Genomic DNA, 25197 nt, shown 5'->3' on the forward strand with positions numbered 1-25197 from the left:
CGGGTTGGCCAGTGTAAGAACAGGATTCTGGACTTGATGTGCCATTGGCCTGATCCAGCAGAGCTCCTCTTGTGTTCTTAAGGGATTGATTTGAAACAGCATGTAGCCAAAGGGTTAACATACACGCTACTTACTACTCCAAATCCCCCCTCTCAAAACAGCTTTTCTCGAGAAACCAGGGTCTCATGGCACAGATTTGCATGCAACATTTAGTTTCAGGCCCTTAAAAAGAATGCAAACAATATCTCATCCTTTTTTTAAAAAATACCAACTATGCTGCCAACCTTGCCTTGTATTTCAGCAGCATAAAAAGTTTACAGCATCTCATTTACCTGTCACTGGCAAACGGCACAGAGGCTGCGTTTTGCAGAGACAAGGTCACCCTGGCATCTAAGCAATCTCCTTTTAACATCCCTAAACTTCTCAGGCCTCCCTCTCCCACCCTGCAAATGGGGGAATGGGGCACTGTGCCCCAAATCTCAGTCTGCTGTCCGCCAGCCCCCACCTGCCTGCCTGCTTACTTTCTAGCAGTTTCCTCCTCCTTAGTCTCAGTGCAGCAGGAAGGAGGAGGACGGCAAAAGCTGAATTAGACTCTGTACACGCTCCTGCTTACTCTGCATCTAGTGCGCTCTCGCCACTGGTTTGAGAACTGGTGTACACACAATGTTAGCCACAATCCATATCTATCCTGTCATTTCTTGGGAAATGCTGCCTTTTGATGAGTTTGACCCCAAACAAGCTCTGATCTGGGCTGAGAAGAATAATGACCCAGTTACGTTTTAAGCTGGTGACGTTCCAACTCTATGATTCTATGATGCTACACCCGGTCTTAGTTGGCTCTGCCTGTCATTAGCTCTGGCTCCCTCTACTGTTGGTCTCCCTGCCTTCCACCCTACCAGTCACACTGGGGACACCAGCGGTAAAGAAAGCAAGGCTTTATTACCTAAGCTTAGAAACATTATCTAGAGCTCAGCATCATGATGCAAAGGAAGAACACACTCATAAAACTCAGAAATGTTCCTGATAATGTAATGGAAGGGTAGCAATAAACAATAACATTTATTGCTACTCTTTCATTGTATCATAGGAACGCAGAATATCCGAATTGCACAGAGAAAGGCTGCAGTTCTATGCACGTTTAGTCTGAGAAATGAGTGGGACTTGCTCCTGAGTAAACATATGCTGGAGCAAGCTGGAGGTGTCGTAGCCACTCCACAGAAAATTAGCTTTCATGAATCCATTTCCTTTCAGTTTATAATATACCCTTTGAAGCAAAAGAACAGCCTTTTTCTGCATCTGAAAGAGTAATATTCTATACACATTTATTAAAAAGAAAGCCCTGCTTAATTCAATGGGGCAGGGCTGAAAGGGGGATCGTAGGCACTGTGACGCTAGACTATTGACAGGGGGACAGGCCCACGTAGGGGGAGTGGGGAGGATAAGGATCTGGGCTGCCCATTAAATCCAGCTCTCCACCACAGCAATGACAATATACCAACAGAACCTTTCTGAAAGGCTGAGTTTATGGAGGAGAATAGCTAGCTACTTAAGAGGACTGGAGTTGTAGTGAGCCTTGGCGTGGGAAGGCATGGGGAAAGAGGATGGAGAAAGGTTTTTCTCCCTGAATTCTTGGATATCTAATGAAGCTGTAGGTTGGGAGATTCAGGACAGATAAAAGAAATAACTTCTTCATGCAATGCATGGCTAAGCTATGGAACTCATTCCTGCAGGAAGCAGCGATGGCCATGAGATTGGGTGGCTTAACAATAAAAGGTAAAGGTAAAGGACCCCTGACAGTTAACTCCAGTCGCGAACAACTCTGGGGTTGCAGCGCTCATCTCGCTTTACTGGCCGAGGAGCCGACATTTGTCCACAGACAGTTTTTCCGGGTCATGTGGCCAGCATGACTAAGCCATTTACCTTTCCACCGGAGCGGTACCTATTTATCTACTTGCACTTTGACGTGCTTTCGAACTGCTGGGTTGGCAGGAGCAGGGACCGAGCAATAGGAGCTCACCCCATTGCGGGGATTCAAACCGCCACCTTCCGATCGGCAAGCCCTAGGCTCAGTGGTTTAGACCACAGCGCCACCCGCTTAACAATAGGACTGGAAAAAATCATGAATAAGAGAATCAGTGGCTACTAGCCGTGATGGCTCTGCTCATCAGGGACTGTGTTGAGGAGGACTGCACTGAAGAATAATGGTGGAAGCCACCCCCTCCCCCTGATCCTAATCCTGAATCTTCCCAGGAGAAGGAGGACAGTATAGATTTGGAACAGAACCTCTGCAAACAGAAGGTTCCCAGAAAAGAAGGTTCCCAGCAGCTTCCCAGAAAAGATATCTGGTTGACCACTGTGAGAATAGGATGCAGGACTTTATGGGCCGTTGGCCTGATCCAGCAGGCTCTTCTAATGTTCTTATGAAGGCATGCCAACTGCTACTCTTTCCCAGAAAGGAGAGCTGGATCGCTCTGGTTCCCCTCTTTCCTGTTTTGCAGGCAAAACGCATGCCTTTTCTCTTTGGGGGGAAGAAAGAAAAACAAGTTTGAAGCTGCTCCAAAATCCTGCCTGCTCCTGTTGAGCGTTTGTCACAGATTCATCAGCCTGGCCTAAGAGGAAACCCTTGAAGTCCGAGGCATAGAGAGAATGAGAGACCCTCAAGAACGAAAACAAACCCCGTCTCCTACATTCTTCTGAAGTCTGAAGCAGCAGCCAGCCCCCCTGAAGTTCAGCCAGCTGGAATTAGCGAAGCCAGCGCACTACGTGCAGAGGAAATCAGCTTCCTGAAGAGATGTCTGTGCTGCGCCCCCAGAGCTCATAAAAAGGGGATTAGCATGTTAACCACATAATTAAACATGAAAAATTCTGCAGGCTCCATCCAAGGTGGAGAGGAAAACTCGGGAGGTCGCAAACATGACCTTTGTTCCCATGCTGGGGCTTCATCACAGAGGGGCCTCTACCCAAATGAAAGATTCGGAACTGGGACATAGAATCACAGAATTGTAGAGTTGGAAGGGACCACAAGGGTCATCTAGTCCAACCCCCCGAAATACAGGGTCCTCCGGATGAAAGCGAAGGAGAGGCCATAGCTCAAGGTGGAGCATCTGACCGTGCTGCATGGATCTAAATCCAACAAGTCCAAAGGGGAATAGCTGTTTAGTGGCAGAGCAGCTGCTTGGAATGCAGAAGGTCCCAGATTTAACCCCAAGGTAGGGCTGCCTGAAACTCCAAAGAGCTGCTACCAGTCACTGTTGACCATACTCAGCTAGATGGGCCAATGGTTTGACTTGGTGTAAGGCAACACCATGTGTTCCTTCCTTCCTCATTGTTGCTATTTATTAAATTTGTATGCCACCCTTCATCCGAAGATCACAACACAAAAATACAAAATGAGAACAGAAAATACATAATAAAAACAAAAGCAAACCATAAAAACCCTCCCACAAACACATTTTAAAAGGACATAGAATTTGCAGTATTGTCTAACTGCAGATCAAACAAAGCACCAATCAAACCCAGGAGCCAAACATTAAGCATTGTCACATTGCTTCTATCTGGAACCCCCTGAGTGTTATTCTGAGGGCTCCTTGCTGCCTCGAGGGCTGTTTTACAGCAGAAAGGAGAGATTTTTAATAAACAAATTCCCTAACCCCCTCTCAGGACCAGCTCTTGCGTCCCATTTAAATTATCTTTCTGTACCCACCTCTGCCAATAAAGCTTTGGTTTAGCACCTTCAGTCTGCAGCCTCCCAGTGGAAGGAAATCTAAGTATGTGGAAATGAATTTCCTTATATTTGTCCTCTCTTGCTGTCTGTCTGCTGTCTTCCCAAATGCTGTATAAAATTTTAAGTTGTCCATGGCATGAGACAGGGATCTGTCTATTTCTCCTTCGAGAAAGGGCCGTAGCTCAGTGGAAGAGCATCTGCCTTGCATGCAGAACAATCCAGGTTCAATCCCCAGCAGCTCCAGGTAGGGCTGGGAGAGATTCCCTACCTGAAATCCTGACGAGCTGCTGCCAGTCAGTGTAGAAAATACTAAGCTAGATGAATGAATGGTCTGCAAACTTGAAGCTTTCACTGCTGGGCCGTATTGCTGCGGTTAAAATGAATGTATTGCCTAGAATGTTGTTTTTGTTTCAAACATTGCAAATTGTGGACAAAATGGACTGTTTCAAGAGGTGGCAGAGAGATATTTCTAGATTTGTCTGGCAGGGCAAGAAGCCCAGAATAAAATTCAAAATATTAACAGATGCAAAGGAAAGAGGTGGATTTGCCCTGCCAGACCTTAAACTTTATTATGAATCAGCAGCTTTTTGCTGGTTGAAAGAATGGCTACTTCTTGAAAACACTGACATTTTGGACTTGGAAGGTTTTAACAAGGTATTTGGATGGCATGCATATCTATGGTATGATAAGGTCAAAGCACATAAAGCATTTAGAAACCACATTGTCAGGAAAGCATTGTTTAATGTCTGGATAAGATATAAGGATTTATTGGAAAATAAAACACCAAGGTGGCTGTCACCGATGGAAGCGAAAGCTCTGAAAAAGCTCAATATGGAGGTCAAATGGCCGAAATATTGGGAAATTTTGGAACAAGATGGAGATAGATTGAAACTGCAGAGTTTTGAAAAACTAAACAACAAAGTGCGAGACTGGCTTCATTATTATCAGATAATGGAGGCATATAATTTGGACAAGAAAATCAGCTTCCAGGTGGAAAAATCAAAATTAGAAACAGAATTGTTAGAACCCAAAACTAAGATTTTGTCAAAGATGTATAACTTGCTGTTGAAATGGAATACTCAGGATGAAACGGTGAAATCTGCTATGATTAAATGGGCACAAGATGTTGGACATGACATAATGTTTGCTGACTGGGAACAGTTGTGGACCACAGGTATGAAATTCACGGCATGTAATGCCTTAAGAGAGAATATTATGAAAATGATATACAGGTGGTACATAACCCCAGTCAAGCTTGCAAAAATCTACCATTTGCCCGATAACAAATGTTGGAAATGTAAAGAAACTGAAGGTACATTCTTTCACCTTTGGTGGACGTGCCCAAGGATTAAGGTTTTCTGGGAGATGATTTACAATGAATTAAAAAAGGTATTTAAATATACCTTCTTGAAGAAACCAGAGGCCTTCCTCCTGGGCATAGTCGGCCAATCGGTGTTAAAGAAGGACAGAACTTTCTTTATGTATGCTACAACAGCAGCAAGAATACTTATTGCAAAGCATTGGAAGACACAAGATCTACCCACACTGGAGGAATGGCAGATGAAAATGATGGACTACATGGAATTGGCGGAAATGATGCAGAATCCGAGACCAGGGAGAAGAGTCGGTGGAAGAAGATTGGAAGAAATTTAAAGACTACTTACAGAAATATTGTAAAATTAATGAATGTTAGAATGATGTCGGATTGAAGTTAAGTGGTTTCTAGCTGTAATGGTATAAAAAAATATGGAAAAATTGGTTTTTAATACGTAAAAATTTAATGTTATAATATATCAAGATTAAAGATCAGGATTAAAAAGGAGGGAAAGGAATTGCTGGACTAACAAACTGAATTGGAATACAAAAGAGGGTGGTATGAGGAGGTCCGGGAAATAAGTAAATGTAAGAGAAGTGATGAAAAGATGGAATTGTTTTTAACTGTTTTTTCTTTTTTTCTATTTTGTATTTTTCCTTTTTATTGTTAATTTTTCCTTTTTATTGTTAATTTTCTTATTAATGTAATCTCTTTCTTTTCTTTGAAATTTTAATAAATATCATTTTTTTAAAAAAATGAATGGTCTGATTCCGGAAAAGGCAGCTTCCTATTTTCCTATGCAACTCTATAACGTCTTCCAAAACTTGAAGGCCCTGTACAGTCGTACCTTGGTTTTCGAACAGCCTAGTTCATGAATGTTTTGGCTCTCAAATGACTGAAACCTGGAAGTGACTGTTCCGGTTTTTGAACGTTCTTTTGGAAGCTGAACATCCGACGGGGCTTTTGCGGCTTCCGATTGGCTGCAGGAGCTTCCTGCAGCCAATCTGAAGCCGCGCTTTGGTTTTCAAACGCTATGGAAGTCGAACGGACTTCCAAAACGGATTCCGTTCGACTTCCAAGTTACGACTGTACTACTCAAACGTTTATTCAGAAGATTGAAAAGTATAGTATCAAGTTCTTGGCTCGTTTTCTGGATTTGTTTTTCCTAGCAAGATTAGCACAAGAGGAGGTTTGTTTGCTGTCTCAATAAACAGAGAACATACAAAGCGTAGTGCTTAATTCTAGTCAAGAGGTAAAGTCCATACTGTTCCTATGAAGATTCAAGCATCAAGAAGAAGGCCAGAAAATCCTGATGACCAAGATAACTGACTTCCATCTCTCTTCAAAGGAGAGCTTCCAGCTTTGCAGACTCCCCCTCTGAGAACACATACAGAATTTGAAATATCGGGTCCTTGGCTAATGCTGCTCAATCACAAGCAACATAGAGATTGTGTAAGAAAGCTACAAATCAGAGTGAAATTTAAAATGCTGCAGTAACATGCAATAATTTTCAGCAATAGCGGGAAGTGGAAATCCAGGCTATTGGGACTGGGAAACAGTAAATATTGAAGAATAAAAAAATGGCTCGAATGGACCCTGTCAGGGAACTGACATCGGAGCCAGAGGCGGAGGCTAGGCTCTCAAGCAATGCTGGAGAAGGGTCCAGCAGGGGGAGAGGCGGCTCACCAGCTGGGGAAAGAAATCAGCGTAACACCAGGGATAAAGGGGGGCAGATGGGGGAATCGGCGAGGGGGCTCCAGGACTCCTCGCCGGAGATCAGCGAGGAGAGCACGGGTCCTCCGTTACCCACGCCCTCCCTGCGCAGAAGGCTTCCGCGCAGGGAGAGTAGGAGGAGACTTGGAGTCAAACAACTTTTATGCTGGAAAAGGTTTAAGAAACGCCCACTGACGGATTCTGCTAGCGACTGAACAGCCACGAAGTGCAGGGCTGTCCAGACAGAAAAGGTTTAACAAGGCAACCTAGCCAGGAGTGGCACCAACTTGCGCACGAGCAACCCCTACATTTATTACAGGACCCATTACTCCCAGATCACCGATGGGGAAGCAGAAGTGTGAGCTGTGACCACAATGTAGGTTGTGTCAAAATCAGGGCAAGTTTCAGGTCACAACCCTGCCATCAGGAAGAGGGAATGCCATGATTCAACACAAGCGAAAGGGAGAAGCCCAGGATCCAGCAAGATGTACAAAATTCAGCTTCTGGGATTCTTAGTTTTACAAAGCAAATTTCTACTTCTGAGGATTTGTTTGAGGGAGCCGAGGCAATGCCTGGTGAAACTGTGGAAGCCAGAAAAGGTTGTGGAATAAGATTTCTGGGAGTTGTGAGCTGAAGCTTCCCAATGTTCTGTAGCTCCGTATCACATAGAAATTGGCGGAAGTGCAGAATAATTGCACAGGTTACAGAATTCAGAGGCTTTCAGCACCAAGTGCACCCAGCCTCGCCCATGACTAATTCACAGGAGCACCCGAAATGAATGGCATTTCCTTTGGGAATTTTTGTAATAGTCAGAAAGTGCTAACATGCATTTTTAAAAAGGAGAGCCCTAAATCCATAAATATTACAACTCTACACGGAAGCAAGCGATGCCTTTGATGGTCCTGACAATTCACAGATTACTTGCCCAATCTCTCAGTGGTAAGATTCAGAGATCAGGGGTACTCTTTGGAAAAGGGACTGCTGGTTCCTTCAGTCAGCAGCATGAAGATAAAGAAATAGCTCCCGAAATATAAACGATTCCCAAAAACCAGCAGGCTTCAAAGAGTCATCTAGTTCAACCCTCTGCAAACTAGAAATCACAGCTGAAGATTCCATGGCAAATAGCTATCCAACCGCCGTTTAAAAACTTCCAGTGAAGGATCACAACCAGATGAAAACTGGAGAAACAACCCAAAGAAATCCACAAATCTTTGAGAGAGAAGACTCATCAGTTTCACAAGCAGATACTTGATTTGAGAGAGCCATTTCATAGAATCATAGAGTTGGAAAGGACCCAAGGATCATCTAGTCCAACCCCCTGAAATGCGGGAATCACAGCTTCCATGACAAATACCTCTGTTTAAAAACCACCAACAATGAGAGTTCAATACCTTCCAAGGTAGTCTGTTCCACTGTTGAACAGTTCTTACCATCAGAAAGTTCCTCCCACTGTTTAGTTGGAAATTCATTTCTTGTCATTCGGATCCGTTGTCTCAGGTCCTACCTCTGGAGCAGCAGAAAACAAGCTTGCTCCATCTTCCGTGTGACAACGCTTCATATTACTAAGTTCCATGTGACATGCAATAGTACAGCTGTGTGAAATGGATCAGCTGCGACAGCCGCTCACGGGAAGGTGCTGCTGCATGTCTCACCCCTTTTTGAGCGCCATTCTGAAAGTGGCTTGGTCTGGCACTGTTGGGAAATCAAACTCTGCAGCCTGGGCCTTGAGGGGAAAGTGAGTTTCACAGGCAAAGTGACAGAGCAAAGCAGAGCGGCGAGGTACTCAAGGAGAGTGGGTTAGTTTAGGAAGCCAGGCAGTGAGAAAAAGACAACCCGAGATCTAACAGAAGGCAGAAGTTTAGCCTAAGTCAATGCAGGCTCCAAAGGGTTTGACGCCACCATTTGCCCCACTGAGGACATGCTAGCCAGAAGTTCTAGATTGCCAAAGTAGCCTCATGTTGGCCTCAGTAACTTTTATGTTTGAAGAGCATGAAAGAAAATCCCCCCCAAAAAATGCTCATCTAAGATTTTGCATGTGCCAAAGACTAGAAGCAATGGAGCAACAGGCCAGTTAAACCAAGTGTCATCACAGCAACCATTCATCCTTTTTGTTCACTGATGGCTCACCTGCTTCCTTGGGGCACAAAACCAGCATGAAACCTCCCCGCCGTGTTGCCCTAGGTATATACTTAGCTACAGGACCAGAAAGCTGCTTTTCAGCAAACAGACTAGCTACAAAGCCATCTTTGGACCTACCAGGACTTGAAGCCACCAAAAATAAGAGCTCCAGGGAAGAGGTGGCATCGGGGGAACAGTATTATCGTTCTTTCTGCTCTTCCCTTTCAAGATTCAATTTAGGAAGTGGACAGGGGGGAGTTTTTATCCCTGTCTTGTAACTTGAGGACTGGTGGGTATCCAAAGAAGCTGGAGGTTGGAAGATCCGGGACAGAGAAAAGCAAGGACTTCTTCATGCAGCACATAGTTAATCTGGGGAACCTGCTCCCGCAGGAGGCAGTGATGAGGTAAAGGTAAAGGTAAAGGGACCCCTGACCATTAGGTCCAGTCGTGGCCGACTCTGGGGTTGCGGCGCTCATCTCGCTTTATTGGCCAAGGGAGCCGGCGTACAGCTTCTGGATCATGTGGCCAGCATGACTAAGCTGCTTCTCGCGAACCAGAGCAGCACACGGAAACGCTGTTTACCTTCCCGCCGGACCGGTACCTATTTATCTACTTGCACTTTGACGTGCTTTCCAACTGCTAGGTTGGCAGGAGCAGGGACCAAGCAACGGGAGCTCATCCCGTTGTGGGGACTCAAACCACTGACCTTCTGATCAGCAAGTCCTAGGCTCTGTGGTTTAACCCACAGCGTCACCTGCGTCCCTTACCATAAAAGAGGGTGAGGCAACTGCATGGAGGAAAAAGCTATTGGCGACTATTAGCCACAATCGCTATGCTCACAATTGCTATGCCTCCACCGTTGGAGGGAGCAACCACTCAGTCCGTAGAGAATGACACTCTTAATCTCAAGAGTCATGGATTCATGTCCCATGATGGACAAAAGATTCCTGCGTTGCAAGGGGTTGGACTAGATGAGCCTTGGGGATCCCTTCCAGCTCTATGATTCTACCAGCTGGCAGTAACCACAGGGTAGGGACACTGCTCTTGTGCTCAGATCCTGATTGCAGGTTTCTAACAGGCACTGTAAGAACAGGATCCAAGCGAGATGGGCCGCTGGCAGGCGCTTCAGATGTCCTTATGTAATGCTAGTGTGGCCAGTTAGCAGACTCTGAAAGCCCGCTCCCCCCCCCCACAATTCCCCCACGGCCCATCTTGAAAGGTGCCAACGATGACAAGCCGTTCCAATTAAGGATCGTCCCGCAGGAACAGCCTGGGTGGCATTCCTGCCCTTCGCCGAGATCTGAACGGTTCTGCGGAGCAAACCGCGGGGGGCACGAAGAAGAGGTGCCAGAGCACCAGCCAATGAGGACGCTCGAGCGAAGGCTTCCAAAGACCAGGGAGCAGCTTTGAAGTGCTCAACTCGAACGGGAGAGAGCAAAAGCGGCAGCTTTAAAAAAAGGTTTCAGAAAGATTTATTTTTCAGAAGTTAAAAAAGGAGGAGGGGGAATGAATCGGCTGCCAAGGGAGGGGGGTGATTAATGAGGGGCGGGGGCAGGAGATGAGGAACAGAGCCGAGGATTCAACTCTGGACTTTCCCTGCAGGGTGGTGATTCTTTTCGTGGGACAGAGGGAGAAGTATCTGCCCCTCCCTTCCCCGTCACGCATGCAGCCTAAAATGAGGAGGCATCACTCCTGTTTTTGTGTAAGTGCTCCTTTGCCGTGGCTTTTTGAAGAGGAGGCAAAGAATTGGGAAAGGTCAAGCTTCTGAACGCAGAGGCTTCTGCAGGAAGCCAACCCTTCCATATTGTTGCTGTGATTTATTTGATAGTTCAGTTGGTAGAGAATGAGACTCTTCATCTCTGGGTCATGCGTTCAAGCCTCACGTTGGGCAAAAAAATTCCTGCACTGCAGGCGCCTGGACTAGACGAGCCTTGTGGTCCCTTCCGACTCTGTAATTCTATGATTTCTCATTACCGCTACCCTCCACCATAATGTCCCGGGACAGGTTAAAACAATTTAGAAATACAGTATGAAAAACAGTTTAAAGCATGTTAACAGCCACGGTTACAGGGTGGGGCTTAAAAATATACATCTCAAGTATAAAAGGTCAGGGTAAAGAGGGGTGTTTCTAGCCTACACATAATGAAAGTGCCAGGTTTGCTTCTGTGGCAAAGGGAATTCCACAACTTAGGAGCCACCACAGAGAAGGCCCTCTCCTCATTCATCTGTCCACTGAACTTCTGGGGGCAGAGGAACTACCAAGAGATCCCCCTCTGGCAATCTTAACAACTGAGAGGGTCTGTAGGGAAAGAGGCAGTCTTTTCAAATTAGGGGACTAAGTTGTTTAGGGATTTAAATGTGAGCACCTCTAACCGGGCCCAGAAATGAACCAGCAACTGTTAACATCCGCTGTTAATTGTGTGATGGCGGGAGAAAGATGCACAGCTGTGTTTCGGATATACGCTAAGTGAATAAATTTCCTAATGGAGTATTATTGATCTGTTGGGCTAAGTGAAGAAGCGCAGGTGGCAGGATAAGCCTCTGCCAACCTGCTGCCCTCCAGATGCTTTGGACTACAGCTCCCATCAGCCCCTGCCAGTGTGACCATGCTCCTTTAGCACCATATACCCGTGCTGACTAGGGGCTGATGGGAGTTGCGGTCCGAAAGATCTGGAGGGCCCCAGGCTGGCAAAGGCTGGACTGGTGGAATTGCACCAAAAGTGGGGGGACGCGGCAAAAAAGGAGGAGAGGTCCCCTCCAGCATCGCACCCTCCGGGAGGAGGGGTACCATAAGGCTCCTGACCCGTTTGCCAGATCTCACCCTCACAAGGACTGTGCCGTGGGGTGACAAGCTCCAACAGCCCTGCCGGGGGTGGTGAAAGGCAGTGGATTTCCCACAAGCAAGCTCATGCAGGGGTTAGTAAGAGACAGGTGGCCATCCCATCACCGCACGCAAAGAAATCTTGGAATAACCTACTTGGAAGGTCTCAAATGCAGATAGGTCTTCTGCCCTGGGCTTGAGGCTAAACGAGCAAAATGAGAAACAAACACACAAAAGAAGAGGTCCTCTGTGAAATCGAGAGTGTCAATGTTCCCAGGTCGCGTCTTCCTCAAACAAAATGTGAAAATTGGGTTGGTGGTTCTATAGCTCACAGGGCACTATCTCCTCCAGAAAGCTCTCTTGCCCAAGGCTCACTCAAAGTCCCATTTCAACGGGACGCGCACAGGAAAACATCGTGGGCAAGGATTGTATTCCATTTTCATTGGAGGGTAAGCCAAAATGCTACAGGCAAGCCTGGCAGTTGGATAGTTTTAGCACAGCAGCACTTAAACCCTCTGGAACTCCCTGCCTCTTGACATCAGGTAAGTGCCTTCACCGTACTCTTTGCAGCACCTGCTAAAACGTTTTTGTTTAGACAGGCCTACCCAGACATGTAGGATGTCAGTGTATGTTTTAATCTGTTTTTAGTTTATTGCTGATTTTGTCTTTTGACTGCTTTGAATAGTTGTTTTAGCTGAAAATGTCACTCTTTTATTCTTTGTAAACTGCTTTGAGGGTTTGCTTGTTTTTTTTGCAATAAAGTGGTATATACATTTTAATGAAAGAAATGAACTATGGGCCAGGAGAGTGTTCACCTGTCGCAGCAGTGGGCATCAACCTCTATCTATTGATCTATTGATCTTTCCTTCTATCTATTTAAATTGCAATGCAGGCCAGCACGAGATCTGTTCTGAAGCTGTCCCTTGCAGGCAGCAAGGAAAAAGGGTGTAGAGTATGATTTCAGTAGGCACCGGAAGAAGCCTCGGACTGGTTTTGTTGGTGCACCAGGATAATGGCAGTCACCCTGCAACCTCGACCCTCCCTCTGCCCCTCCTGGGAAGCAGCAGTAATGCCGCAGCACGGAGGTCAGGGGTGCATGGGTGCCCCTCCCTGCCCGTCCTACTTCAGTCCATCCCGACACGACAAGCTGCCCTTCCTAAAATCATACTTTCTACATATTAATGATAAAACAGCCTCCTTTGCATCTGGACATATAGAGTTAAAAAGAAAAAGAAAACAGAAATGGGTCCCATGTCCTGGGTTGAGGTTAAAAGGTGGGTCCTGGGTTGAAATATGTTGTCGGTACTGTCACGAGCCAATATGGTTCTGTGGTTAGAGTGGCAGGCTAGGAGCTGGGAGAGACCAGGTTTCGAATCCCCCGCTCAGCCATGAAGCTTGCTGGGTGAGCTTGGGGGCCAGTCTCTGCCTCTCTCAGCCTAACCTACCTCACAGGGCTGTTGTGGGGATTAGAGGAGGAAGGGGAGAACCATGTCTGCCACCTTGAGCTCCTTAGAGGTGAAAGGGGGAAAAGGTGGGACACAAAGAAAACAAATGAATAAATAAAGTAACAAAATCCAAGTAGGAAATAAATCAAAATAAAACAAAGCAGAGATGAGATGAAGCAATTCGAGACCCACAGCTCAAGTTTCTTGTCTATAACGATCCTCCCTCCATCTGCCAAGGGATTTTTTAAATAGAAAGCTTGTTATCTTTGGCTTAAAGGGGAGATTCCTTGCTGACAAAGTCTCCTGGGATTCCAAAGAGATATTCAAGGCAATCCAAAGATTTCCCTCTTCTCAGCAAATATTTCAACATTGCTGAATCCCGCAACGATGGGAGAAGAATGATTTCGAAACAGCAGGTCAACCAGGCAGAGAGCTGAGGCAATTATTCTTCTTGTAACCAAACGGGGCACACAAAGGGAAGCACGGACAGTCAACAGTTAACTGAATTTTTAACTTTTTTTTGCTTGCTGAGATCAGCAATATGGAAAATGAGGCTCTGAAATGATGCCTAAGTAGAACCTCTTCATCCAGGAGCAGTATGCTGCTGAATACCAGCTGCTGGGCTGCAACGGCAGAAAAAAGATCCTGGTTTTATGTAACTGGCCAGTCACGGAGGTGGACCACATGGGCCTCTGGGGGGCGGAATCCAACACGGCCCTTGTGAAATGTATTGCCTTTCCCCTCTCTCACTCCAAGACTTTTTCCCTGCCGCAGCTCTACATGTTATGAAATGAAGGAGATCTCCAGCCACATACTGTGCCCCCCCCCCCCCGCTCTTGGAAGCCCTATAAGAACCTGTTGCAGGAGAGGGACTATGAGCAACATTGGTGGGGCAGGCGGTTTCTAGGACCAAGGTGAAACTGTAAAGCTCCTCTGTTATTTTTTTGCTATTGGACACTGTGTTTTGGTGCTGTTGCAATCAGGGTTGGACGCTGACCAGTGGCAGTACCTTTTCGGTGGTGGCTCCCCGGTTATGGAATGCCCCCTCTAGTCAGGTGCACTTGTCTCCTTTATTATTAAATTTTGAACTGGAAAACATTCCTTTCCCGCCCCTGCCCCCAAGTATTAGGTAGCTGAGAAACACTCGCTGGGAGTTGTGCTACAGCAACACCTGGAAGGCCAAAGGTTCCCCCGGTCTTCTCAGGGTCTCTAAGGAAATTACCAGTTCTTTTTTTCTAAAGAAATGTTTAGGGGTACTCTCATTTTCCTACTCATATTGAAATACTACTCCTCAATGAGGCCAAACTTAGATTCACAAAATGTTTAGGGGTATGCATACCCCTGCGTCCCCTCCAGAAAAAAAGCGCTGCGAATTACTAAACGCAAGAGGCACTTTTACAACCACCGTGCAATGCTGGTTCCATGTTTGTAAGCCACTGAGCATTTTAGCGTGGCAGCACGGACACTTCGGAACTCCCTGCCTTTTGAGATCAGGCAGCTTCACTGTGCCATTTTTGACAGCTGATGGAAGCATTTGATTTAGGCAAAGGCTACTCAGATACGTAGAATCTTGAACTGCGTTTTCATCTGCTTTTTAACTTACTGTTGATTTCAGCTATTACTGTTTTTCAACGTTTTCAATAGCCATTTTTAACTGTTTTTTTACTGACAATGTCAATGTCTTGTTCTTTTTGCATACAGTTTGAAGGGGCTGTTGTATATAAATTTTATGAAATAAATATAAAAGAATTAAATAAAGGCGCTCTCCAAAACACGGCACAAGGTCTCTCTCTCCCTGCGCGTCATGTCCTGAATTGAGCTCAGCCGCATTTTCACGCACCAAGAAATCCCGGTTTTTACACAGTGGCGTGGCCTACGATACCTTCTTGATGGTGTTGTGCTTGCTGCTGCCCCGCTCGTTGTTCTCGCTGTGCAAGATGTCCATCGCCGTCTCCCTCTCCTTCAGCTTCAGAGCCTCGATTTCCGTCTTCAGCTCGTTCAGCTGCTCCTGGAGGTGCTTGCTTTTCTCCATGTACTCCACCCTGAGCAACGACACACACAGACATACACAGACACACAGAGTGCCTGCCGTTAGCCGCGAAACCAAACAATTTTTGCAGACGCAGCTAAAATAGATAGGCTTCTCATTTAATTATCCCTGAAGCGCTGCCTGGAGGATGAAACCGATGACATTGCTTTGAAATGCACCAAAAAAGCTTCACTAAAGCAGAGGTGGGTTGTTGTTTTTTCTTTTTTTCTTTCCCACCCATCCTCACAAAGCTGCAGGTCTGGAACAGGTGACTGAATGTCATCTGGACCAGCCTGGTAGTCAGATAAGCAATTCAGAAGCTGCAAATCACAGAACCGCAGAATTGGAAGGGAGACAGGGAGCCATCTAGTCCAACCCCTGGAATGCAGGAATCACAGCTAAATCCCGGGCCTGTCTATTCTACTCCAGAATAGACAGAGGTGTGCCGACATGCATACAATATGACACTGCTCAGCTTTCTTTGGGCATCGCCTCCGCTAAGTTAGGTAATATGACGCAGGGAGAGCAACCCGCAAAGTTGTCACGGCCTCAGAGCAAGATTTGTCAGAGGCAGAGTACTCCAGGAACTGCAGTTTCAGGGGTGAGACAGACCCATGCTTAGGTCCGCACTGCACCAAAGCCTGCACCCCTTCTGCAGAACCTCAAGCAAACACCACTGTTGCCAGACTCTGATGGCTGGTCCAGAGACTCCTCAGGGGATCAAGAGAGTCCCATGGTGCTGGGATAGTCCAGTCAGTAGAGCACGAGACTCTCAGGCAATGGGTTCGACCCCCACGTTGGATAAAAGATCCCTGCATTGAAGGTGGTTGAGCCAGATGACCATCATGCTGCCTTCCAACTCTACAATGCTATGATTCTATGATTCTAATGTGAGATTTCCCACACGTTGAAACCCCATTGCTTGGAAAAAAACAAAGGGGGCAGAAGAAAGCACTGCTGGCCAGTTGACTGACCATGACACAGTGGCAGGGCTTCCAGATAATTGAAACAGTGCCATAAAACTCAGCTCCAGGCCTTTGCTGAGACAACTTGGATGTTTGGTATCAATCGAGGGGTTGCTGTCCATGGTCCTGAACCCAAACTTTGACTGGTGCTGACTTTGCCTTGCCTTGGAATCCTGCCTGCCTGGGGCATCGGGAACTGCAAACCTTGGTTGTGGGACATGGGAAAAATCTGAGATGCTTGCAGTGCCCAAGTTGAGAAAGCTTAGGAGACTAGGGAGAATTTCGAGGGCCAGTCAGAGAGGCTTAGGCAGCCACATTTGGCCCCCCAGGGCTGAGGTTTGCCATCTCTGCCCTAGAGAGTTGGTGTAGATCAGGGATGAGGAACCTTTCTGGCCCAGCAAGTCAGATCACTATCTCCCCACCCACACTGGACAACTTTGGCAGGTAGATGGAGCCAACTAACTGTCAATCATCTGACATCATGATGACATCAAGTGACTGAGAAATGGGCAGTCCACCCGCTGGTACAAATTGAGGGTGAGAGGAGGGGTCTGCTTCACCAGCACGTTTGCTGCAGGGTATACACTAGCGGAACAGCACCCAGAAGGACTGAACCCTGCGCTCACCAGTTGATGAATGGAAGGTTCAATCCTGCTGGTTGCACCTTTCCAGTGGGGTACAACCTGATAAAGCAGTACCCAGCAGGACTGAATCCAGCCCCCAACAGCTGACATCATCCAGTGACGTCAGCTGGTAGACAGGTGGGCATGGCTTGGGAGAAATGGCCTCGTGGGCCAACGTGAACCCTCCTGGTGGGCCACGATTGGTCCACAGGCCCCACGTCATGCTGTAGACAATATGGAGCTAGATGGAAGCATGGTCTGATATGATCTCAGTCGACTTCCTATGCTTTTAAGTTGAATGTCACATTGAAAGAAAGAAGAGTGGGTGGAATCTGCACTGTGCCACAAGCGCCACGAGACTATGAGTTACCACAGCGAAGAAGGAGAACAACGCACTTCTCTTTCTCTATCTCCATGGACAACCTCTTCATGTCGGTATCCTTGAAGTCAAAGGAGAGGCTTTCGCTGATGAGGTTGAAGGTTGGCATGTCAGCAGGGAGCGCCGTTGAGCCTGAGTTCATCGGCTGCTAAAGGCAAAGCAGAGATTAATCACCCACTGCAGGTTGCTATTATTATCAGTCAAAAATGTATATGCCGCTTGATGCAGAGATTTGCATTTTAATTTTGATGGTATTTCATGTTGTAATGCTGTCCTATAGAAGAGCATCAGAAGAAGCTTGCTGGATCAGGGCCAAAGGCCCATTTAGTCCAGCCACATGTTCTGACAGTGCCCAACCAGATGCTCCAAAGGGAAGACCAGAAGCAGGATCTGAGCACAAGAACACTCTCCCCTCTTGTGGTTTCCAATAACTGGCATTCAGAAGCATTGCTGCCTCTGGCCATGCAGATGGAGCATAGCCATTGTGGCTAGGAGCCATTATATGATACAGGGATACAGATATACGTTAAGAGGGTAAGATCTCAATATAGTTTAGGCAACTAAGCAGGCTACAAGTATAAAAACCAAGTATGCCAACATTCAAAAATAAAAGCATCCAGATTCAAAACAGACAATGAAACAATCCTGTTGTAACATTAACATATAAACATCCCTAACTAAAACATGCAATGCAACAACCCCATTAAATCAGCACAGCAATTAAAACAAGGAGGCCTAGGTTGAGGTCAACAGTAGTTGCCTGCCCATAATGTTTCCTAGCAGGACAGGTGAGAGCGAAGAGGCACCTGGGTAACAAGATATACTTACCAGCAGGTGCCTGGACGCTTTATGGACATCCTGGCCCCATCAGTAACCAGCTGTGATCTTGCATCTAATTTAATGCCAATAAGAAAGTACAGTTGGTCTCACTGCAGGAAACACACTTAACCCCTTTGTTATTTTTCACAGGTTGCTGGACGTGGTTTTACTCCAGCAGGGTTTTTTGCACAGACCACAATTCCTGTAGCACGAGCCTGATTGCTCTCTGATTCTGACTGCTATGTCTGGGGCTGGGCTAGCGATGGGGTGGTTTTCTTTGCCTTCCTGCGGCTTGTGGATTGGCTCGTCTCTGAATCCCCCGTGGAGCAATTTTGCTCTGCCCGTGTCTTCTGCAAAGAGCATCGTGTCTTGGGGTTGTGTGGGCAGCTGGGAGTGGGAGATGAGTGGCGGATAGATGATCCTGCCTCGTGGCATGACCAGGTAGGCCTTTTGTGCTTCTCAATGCCGCAAGCCTGTGAATCTGACATTTATTCAGTGCCGGGGATGTGTGATAGAAACCCACACTACAAATTGGGCAGAGCAGCGGAGCTGATAACCATAACTCTTCCGGACAGCTGATGCCAAGAAGAAGGGCTTCAGGCTGAATGGATTTTACAACTCACTTGAAAAGCCTCAGAGATCAACGTCAAGCACAATTGTTTAGACCACAGGTCCTGGCTGAAATGCGGATGCCGGAGAAGAAGAACAATGTGTACAAAAGCCACTGAAGCCTGTTGCAGCGATGCAAAGTACCTTCCATCCAGTTATGAACCTTCCCTTGCTTTTCCCGGGTGTGAGTCTGTGTGCTACTGTGTCCTAATGACAGAGGCACCAAATATCTGAAAGGCCACCTCCTTCCCTACAGATCCCCTATGTTTGTAAAGATTGGCAGTACGTAAGAACATAAAAAGAGCCTGCTGGATTAGTCAAATCACCCATCTAGTCCCACATCCTGTTTCCACAGTGGCCAACCAAATGCCTGTGGGAAACACTGGCTTTGCGGTGGCTGCAGGCCTACCTGGATGGGCGTTTCCAGAGGGTGATGCCTGGGGAGTGCTGTCCGTCCCCATGGAGCCTTCAACGTGGGGGGTTGCCCAGGGTTCAATTTTATCCGCTATGCTGCTCAACGTCTACATGAAACCACTGAGTGGGGTCAGCAATATGCTGATGGCACACAGCTTTGCTATTCCCTTACATCCGCAGGTGGGGCAGAGGATGTGCTGGACCGATGTCTTGCCTCAGTAATGGACTGGATGAGAGCCAACAAGCTGAAGCTCAATCCAGGTTTCAGGCAGGGGATATTCCCAGTCCTGCCTGGAGATTAAACCAGGGACTCTCTGCACCTGAGCTACAGATGGTTCCCTAGAGCAGATGGATGGCAGGTGGCCCTCTCTTGATGGAGTCATACCATCTCTGAAGGAGTAGGTATGTAGCTTGGGTGTACTTCTGGGTCCACTGCTGTTGCTTGAGACTCCAGTGGTCTCGGCAACATGGAGAGCCTTCCATCAGCTTTGGCTCGTGGCCCAGCTGCACCCCTATCTAGACAGGGATAACCTAACTTAATAATAATAATAATAATAATAACAACTTTATTATTTATACCCCGCCCATCTGGCTGGGTTTCCCCAGCCACTCTGGGTGACTTAGAGCACATCTAAAAATTCTTCTGTCATCTTTGCTCTGGTAACCTCTAGGTTAGATTACGGCAACATGCTCTTCTTGTGTTTCCCTCTTAAACTAAAGTGTTAGGGATTTAACCACTGAGATGCTCCAGCCTCCAGTTTCAAGCAGCAGGCTGTCTCACCCCGAAATAAGTAACTTTACTCCATGGTAGGTATGCTAGCTTGAACCAACACAGCTACCCCTCAGTAAGCCTCTTGCCTGCTCGTTGCTCTCCTGCTATTTTTTGCATGCCTGTCTACTGAAAATGCACAAGACAACCCTAGGGAAAGCAAGGGACAATGAGAGGAATAGCACCCGAACTGCAATGATTCTGAAATATTCTTGTTCACCACCTGTGAGAATCATTTCCTTTCAGAGCAAGTAAGTCGGCATGCTAAGCATTCCCATGGGCCACGAGTGAAAGAGGATTGTGTCAGGCCCCTTTAAGAGATCCTCGGGAGAGATAGCAGCGGGTTTTATTTTTCAAAAAGGAGAAGCGCTTCTCTTATGAAACATTTTTGGGATTGATGCAGCTGGAGGGGTGGAGCCAAACTGCCGCTGTCTTACAATCTTCCTCTTAATTATACTTCGGTTCCAGGGGCAAAAATATACTCGCAATGCCTGCTGATTAGCTCCCAATGAAAACCTGGGGTGCATGCATGATAAGGAAGCCTTGTTTTGTTTTGCAGAGTTTAGTCAAGGACAAACTGGCCTGATGCTCATCGTGCGACTGACAGTCCTCCCAAAGCAGGATGCTTTGAACACCAGAATGTTTTGCATCTCACCTTCACAATGAATGAACTCTAGGGCCTGAGGACCCCAGGTAAAATAGTCTTTCTCCCTATCTCAGCACACTCTCCCAATTCATAATAACATAAGGCTTAGCAACTGCATACAGCATTTCAAAGGTTCAGAGTGCACTGCAAACCTTACTACATATGTGACAGCACTGGAAAGAAACCAATGTTTTAGTGTGGCCCCACCAACACCTTGGAATTCCCTGTCTATTGACATCAGGCAGGTGCCCTCACTGTAATCTTTTCAGTGCCTTCTCAAAACATTGTTTTTTGATTAGGCAAGCCTATCCAGAAATGTACCAGCCAAGGTGATGGTTAGAGGAGCTCAGGTTAGTCTTTCCCAACCTGGTGCCCTCCAAATATTTTGGTCTACAACTCCTGCCAGCCCCACTGGCTTAAAAGAACAGTGAATCCTTAGGAAGGAGAGAGAGAGAGAGAGAGGAGAATGGAAGTTCCATACCAGGAGTGGCCCTCCTGATGTTATTGCACTACAACTCCCATCTCCCCTCACCATTGCCCACGCTCGCTGGGACTGATGGGAGTTGGAGTCCAGCAACATTAGGAGGGTCAAAGGTTTCCCAGCCACACTCTGCAGCAACCTTCACTGACCTGGTGCCCTACAGGTGTTTTGAACAACAATTCCCATCAGCCCCAGCCAGCGCAAGTAGCCCAAAACATCTGGAGGGCACCAGGTTGGCGAAGTCTGCACCACAGGGTTGCTGTGAAGATTACGGAGAGAAACAATGAATCTTTAAGAGGGGCCAGGTGATTGTGACAAATGCTGTTGCTTCTGTCACCATAAATCAGTCTTTCAGAGATCAGTCCTGCTTCGAACTTATTGCAATCCTTGCATCTCCATCCATCCTCCTGGTTTCTCCATTCAGCCCCTTCTGCCTTTGGGGGGATTGGGCCATAGCTCAGTAGTACAGCATCTGCTCTGCATGCAGAAGGTCCCAAATTCAATCCCCAGCATCTCCAGGTAGGTACGGGAATGTTAGATGCTGAAACTCTGAAGAGCTGATGCCATACAACGTCAAAAGTACTAAGCTAGATGGAGCGATTAAGTCTGACTTGGTCTAAAGACAGCTTCCTATGTTCCCCATGCCAGACTGGATCAGGCCAGTGGCCTATCTAGTCCAGCATTCTGTTCCCACAGTGGGCAACCAGGTCGCCTAGGGGGAGCCCACAATCCGGACCCAGGCGCAAGAGAACCCTTTCCTCCAGTGGTTTCCAGCAACTGCTATTCAGAAGCAATACAAGCCATGCTTGTAGCCTTCGATACCCTATCCTCCATGAATTTGTCTAACACTCTTTTAAAAGCATCTAAGTTGCTGGCCATTGCTACATCTTCTGGGATGTATCTTGAGTATGCACTCAAGAAGTGAAGAAGTGCTTTGTCTGTCCTGGATTGAAATCGCCCACAAGCGCAATCGCTGGCACCAGACCCATTTAAAGTCAGGGGCTCTTGTAGGGGAAAGCCAGACAGGCTGAGAGTGTTTGTTCCGAAGATTGTCTCTGACAGAACACCCGAGCAACCAGTGTTTCAACTCAAGGGGCCTCTGGCTAGAAATGGCAGGCTCATTTCGGCACTGCAGCCAGTGCTCTTAAAAGCTTCTGAACGTTAGCAGACAGCCTCAGAGAACTGGGGGGGGGGGGGGGGGAGAGCGGGGAGCCATTAAATCCAAGCCACCTTTGTTCTGCTTGTTTAAACACTCAGTCAGGGTGATGCAGTATCGAAGACAAATTGGGATGGCGAGAGAGCCTGGGTAAAACTAATGTAAAAGAAACCTGTTTGTGGGGTTTATTTGTGACAGCACAGAACACAACTTGCACACCCTTCTCTGTGTAACAGGAGTGAACAATTCAGCGCTGGGGGCACTGGGGACGCTAGAAGCTTCCCAGAGCTCTAAATTAAATGCTGGATGTGCGTGTGTTGAAGGACTGCATCATTTGAATCCCCTCAATTGCGATGGACACTATCAAGCAGCGCTTCACACGCTTCTGCCATGGCATTATAAATATGTATTTGCCTTCTGTGTTGCTATTAGCAGGCTGCTGGCAGGAGTCTTCCCAGGTAAGGGATCAGCCCGCACCCTAGACTTGGCCATCCCAGTGAGGGGGTGCAAGACCTGCTGATTCCTGGGGTTGGGGTGCTGTGGTGAAGGCCATAGCTCAGGGGGGAAGAGCATCTGCTTTGCATGCAGAAAGCCCCGGGTTCAATCCCCAACAGATGCAGGAATAGGTGGGAATGTGCTACATCATAAATCCTGGCAATCTGCTGCCAGTCAGTGTTGACAGTACTGAGCTAGATGGACCAACGATCTGACTGCAGCTTCCTGGGTTTGTAACAGTTCCACACGGCTTTTCTACGGATCCAGGTGTAGCGTAGTCACTTGCCCAATGGGACCCTCCCCCTGCCCACCCCAAATCTGCTCTGAAGGTTTGGGGAACCCCTATCAGATATTTAGGGGGTTCCGGAGGGGGTGCCTTTGTGCAATCAGAAATCCTTGCACTGGGGGATGCGTTACTCAGCGCTACTTTGGGCGCAGTCCTTTAACTTTTATCTTATTCTTCAAGTTGCCCGTGTCCCTCTCTCCAACTTAAGAGCCTCTGGGACTGGGATGTTCTCTCTTGCATTGCGCTGCTCTTTGCTCTATCGAATCCAAGCCCTGGCACAGTGCTTGCTACGAACAAAGCGAAATAAATGGGACACCGGAACCGCAGAGGGCGACACAGAAGCTCAGTGCCGCTCCGTAACGGCAAGTTCTGTCGGTTAACAAGTGTGGGCGTTTAACAAAAGCCCAGTGTTTTGCTCCTCATAAAAAAGTCTGTGGCCTTCCAGTTTAATTGGAGGTCTTGTTATTTTTCTGCCAAGGGTGATAATGACAAAGGGATTAAAGGAGCCGGCCATGTGCTGAAAACTCCGGGAACAGATGCCCAAATTACTCTGAGCTGAAAACTGGCTGATTATGATCACCAAACACACAGCAGGTCGTCTCGTAGGAGCCCCGACAATGAGGAAGAATCCCCAAAGCGTCCCCTCCCAACTTTTTTTTTAAGGAAGAATTTTATAGCCTTTGATTTGTAACCTGGAAATCCAGACACTGAAGCGGAACCCCTGATCATCATGGCTTTCATTTTTAAAATGAATACAGTTTCTAGACCTCATAGAAAACTGGAGCGACAAGCTTTGAGCAGTTTCTGCTAAAAGCAACATCAGAACATGTGGCTTTGGATGATGATGATTTCTATACTGCACTTCATCCCAGGATCACAGGGTGGTTTACAATATAAAAAAACAAAAATGCATAACATGGTAACAAACAAAAGCAACAACCCCCCTGCTACACATACAGAGTTTAAAAGGCCATAGATTGTTTAAATAGCCTGGGAGAAGAGGAATGTTTTCGCCTGGCGCCTAAAGATATGTAATGAAGGTACCAGGAAAGCATCCCTGGAAAGAACATCCCACAAAAGGGGAGCCACTGCAGAAAAGCAGAAAATTGTATATAAAGTCAGCAAAGGAACAGCTCTGCTTGGTTTGCATAATTGCAATGCTGGGCTTCGGGTAGCAGATCTCAGAGGATGCCCAGGGGCAAGCAGCACAGACTCACCAGGGGCAAAATGATGCCCCTATGTATAAAATGTTTTCTTACTGTGTAAGATGACTTGCTGGTTATTTCCAATAGCTTCTGCTTGGCTCTTCGCTCAGAGTCTCGAGCTTCCTGGAGGTCCTGCTTGAGCTGATCGGCCTCCTTCGCCCTGCACACAAGCAAAATAGGAAAGAGGAGGTCAAGGGCCTAAACGAGGCAGTGGTGGGCCAAATCCAACACTCTACCCTAGCCTTTGCCACCTTGGCAATGTTTTTATAGTTCTCTCCAGATGATCTGGACTCCAATTCCCATCACCCCCAGGCAGCACAGCCATTTTGGACTACAACTCCCATCAGCCCCCAGCCCCCATGCTGGGAGATGAAGTCCAAAATGGCTGTGCTGCCTGGGGATGATGGGAGTTGCAGTCCAAATCATCTGGATGGCACCCGGATGGCAAAGGCTGCCTCTCCCCACAATGCTCTCCTTCCCCAAATGGCAGGAAACGGCAGCACTTCATCCGTCTTGACTGTTGTCCAGGGAAGGAGAAATGAAACGAGGGGGTGGGGGGGTAGGGAGAGAAAAACTGGTTTTTGACTGTTGTCCAGGACAGGTTCTGCTTCCCACCACCACCACCCACCACCCCCCAGCAGCAGAAGCTTCTATCTTCTAAAACGTAGGTTGCAGAACTTTTTGCCCTCTGGATGTTGCTGGACAACAATTCCCACCAGTTCTAACCACTGGCCATGGTGGCTGAGGCTGATGGGAAATGGAGTCCAACAGCACACAGAGGGCCAAAGGTTCCCACAGCCTTGTTCTACATGCTAATCTCATGCCACTAAGGGTGGCTTGAACCACCCATCTAAGGAAAGACAAGCACCACTGAATTACGGCATTGGAGGTTTCAAGAACCACTGCCTACCCCTCATCCTCGACAGGTTCCTCTGAAGCGGTTGAGGGGGTGGGGGGGGGGAAGAGGAGAGAGAAAATAAGTAATCAGCTCTTCTGAACAATATCTGGCGTTGATGTTTTTGGCAAGCGGGGCGGAGGTATAAAGGAAGGAGAAGAAAGTTACCAAGCGGGCAAAGACAGAAGCCCAGACACAGGAGCGGGGGAAAGTAGTAGTTCAGAATGAAATTAAGGCTATTGTTAATTCACCCACTAATGAATGCAATTTATGACAAAAGCCCTTGGCAG

At 47.2% G+C, this 25197-nt stretch overlaps 1 protein-coding gene and 1 long non-coding RNA gene across 5 annotated transcripts in view; both read right to left on the minus strand.

Annotated features, from left to right (window-relative positions):
• LOC308466025 overlaps positions 1–25197 on the minus strand; it is a 118563-nt gene that overhangs the window by 14278 nt on the left and 79088 nt on the right. The gene's annotated exons all lie outside the window — the stretch shown is intronic.
• The window catches only part of NF2 (NF2, moesin-ezrin-radixin like (MERLIN) tumor suppressor), a 96057-nt gene that overhangs the window by 14278 nt on the left and 56582 nt on the right, over positions 1–25197 (minus strand). Inside the window, exons 13-16 of one of the 4 annotated variants that reach the window (XM_080986356.1) lie at positions 24067–24172; positions 17150–17277; positions 15019–15178; positions 11848–11893 (exon numbers count right to left, since the gene is read on the minus strand). In XM_080986356.1, coding sequence (XP_080842482.1) covers positions 11858–11893; positions 15019–15178; positions 17150–17277; positions 24067–24172 — 430 coding nt within the window. In that variant the 3' untranslated portion in view covers positions 11848–11857. Of the gene's footprint in view, positions 1–11847; positions 11894–15018; positions 15179–17149; positions 17281–24066; positions 24173–25197 lie in introns of all 4 variants that reach the window. The other 3 variants (XM_080986355.1, XM_080986353.1, XM_080986354.1) reach the window with 3 other exon arrangements.

The sequence above is a fragment of the Podarcis pityusensis genome (genome assembly GCF_964106645.2).
Source record: "Podarcis pityusensis genome assembly, chromosome: 16".
In the NCBI taxonomy this organism is placed as follows: domain Eukaryota; kingdom Metazoa; phylum Chordata; class Lepidosauria; order Squamata; family Lacertidae; genus Podarcis; species Podarcis pityusensis.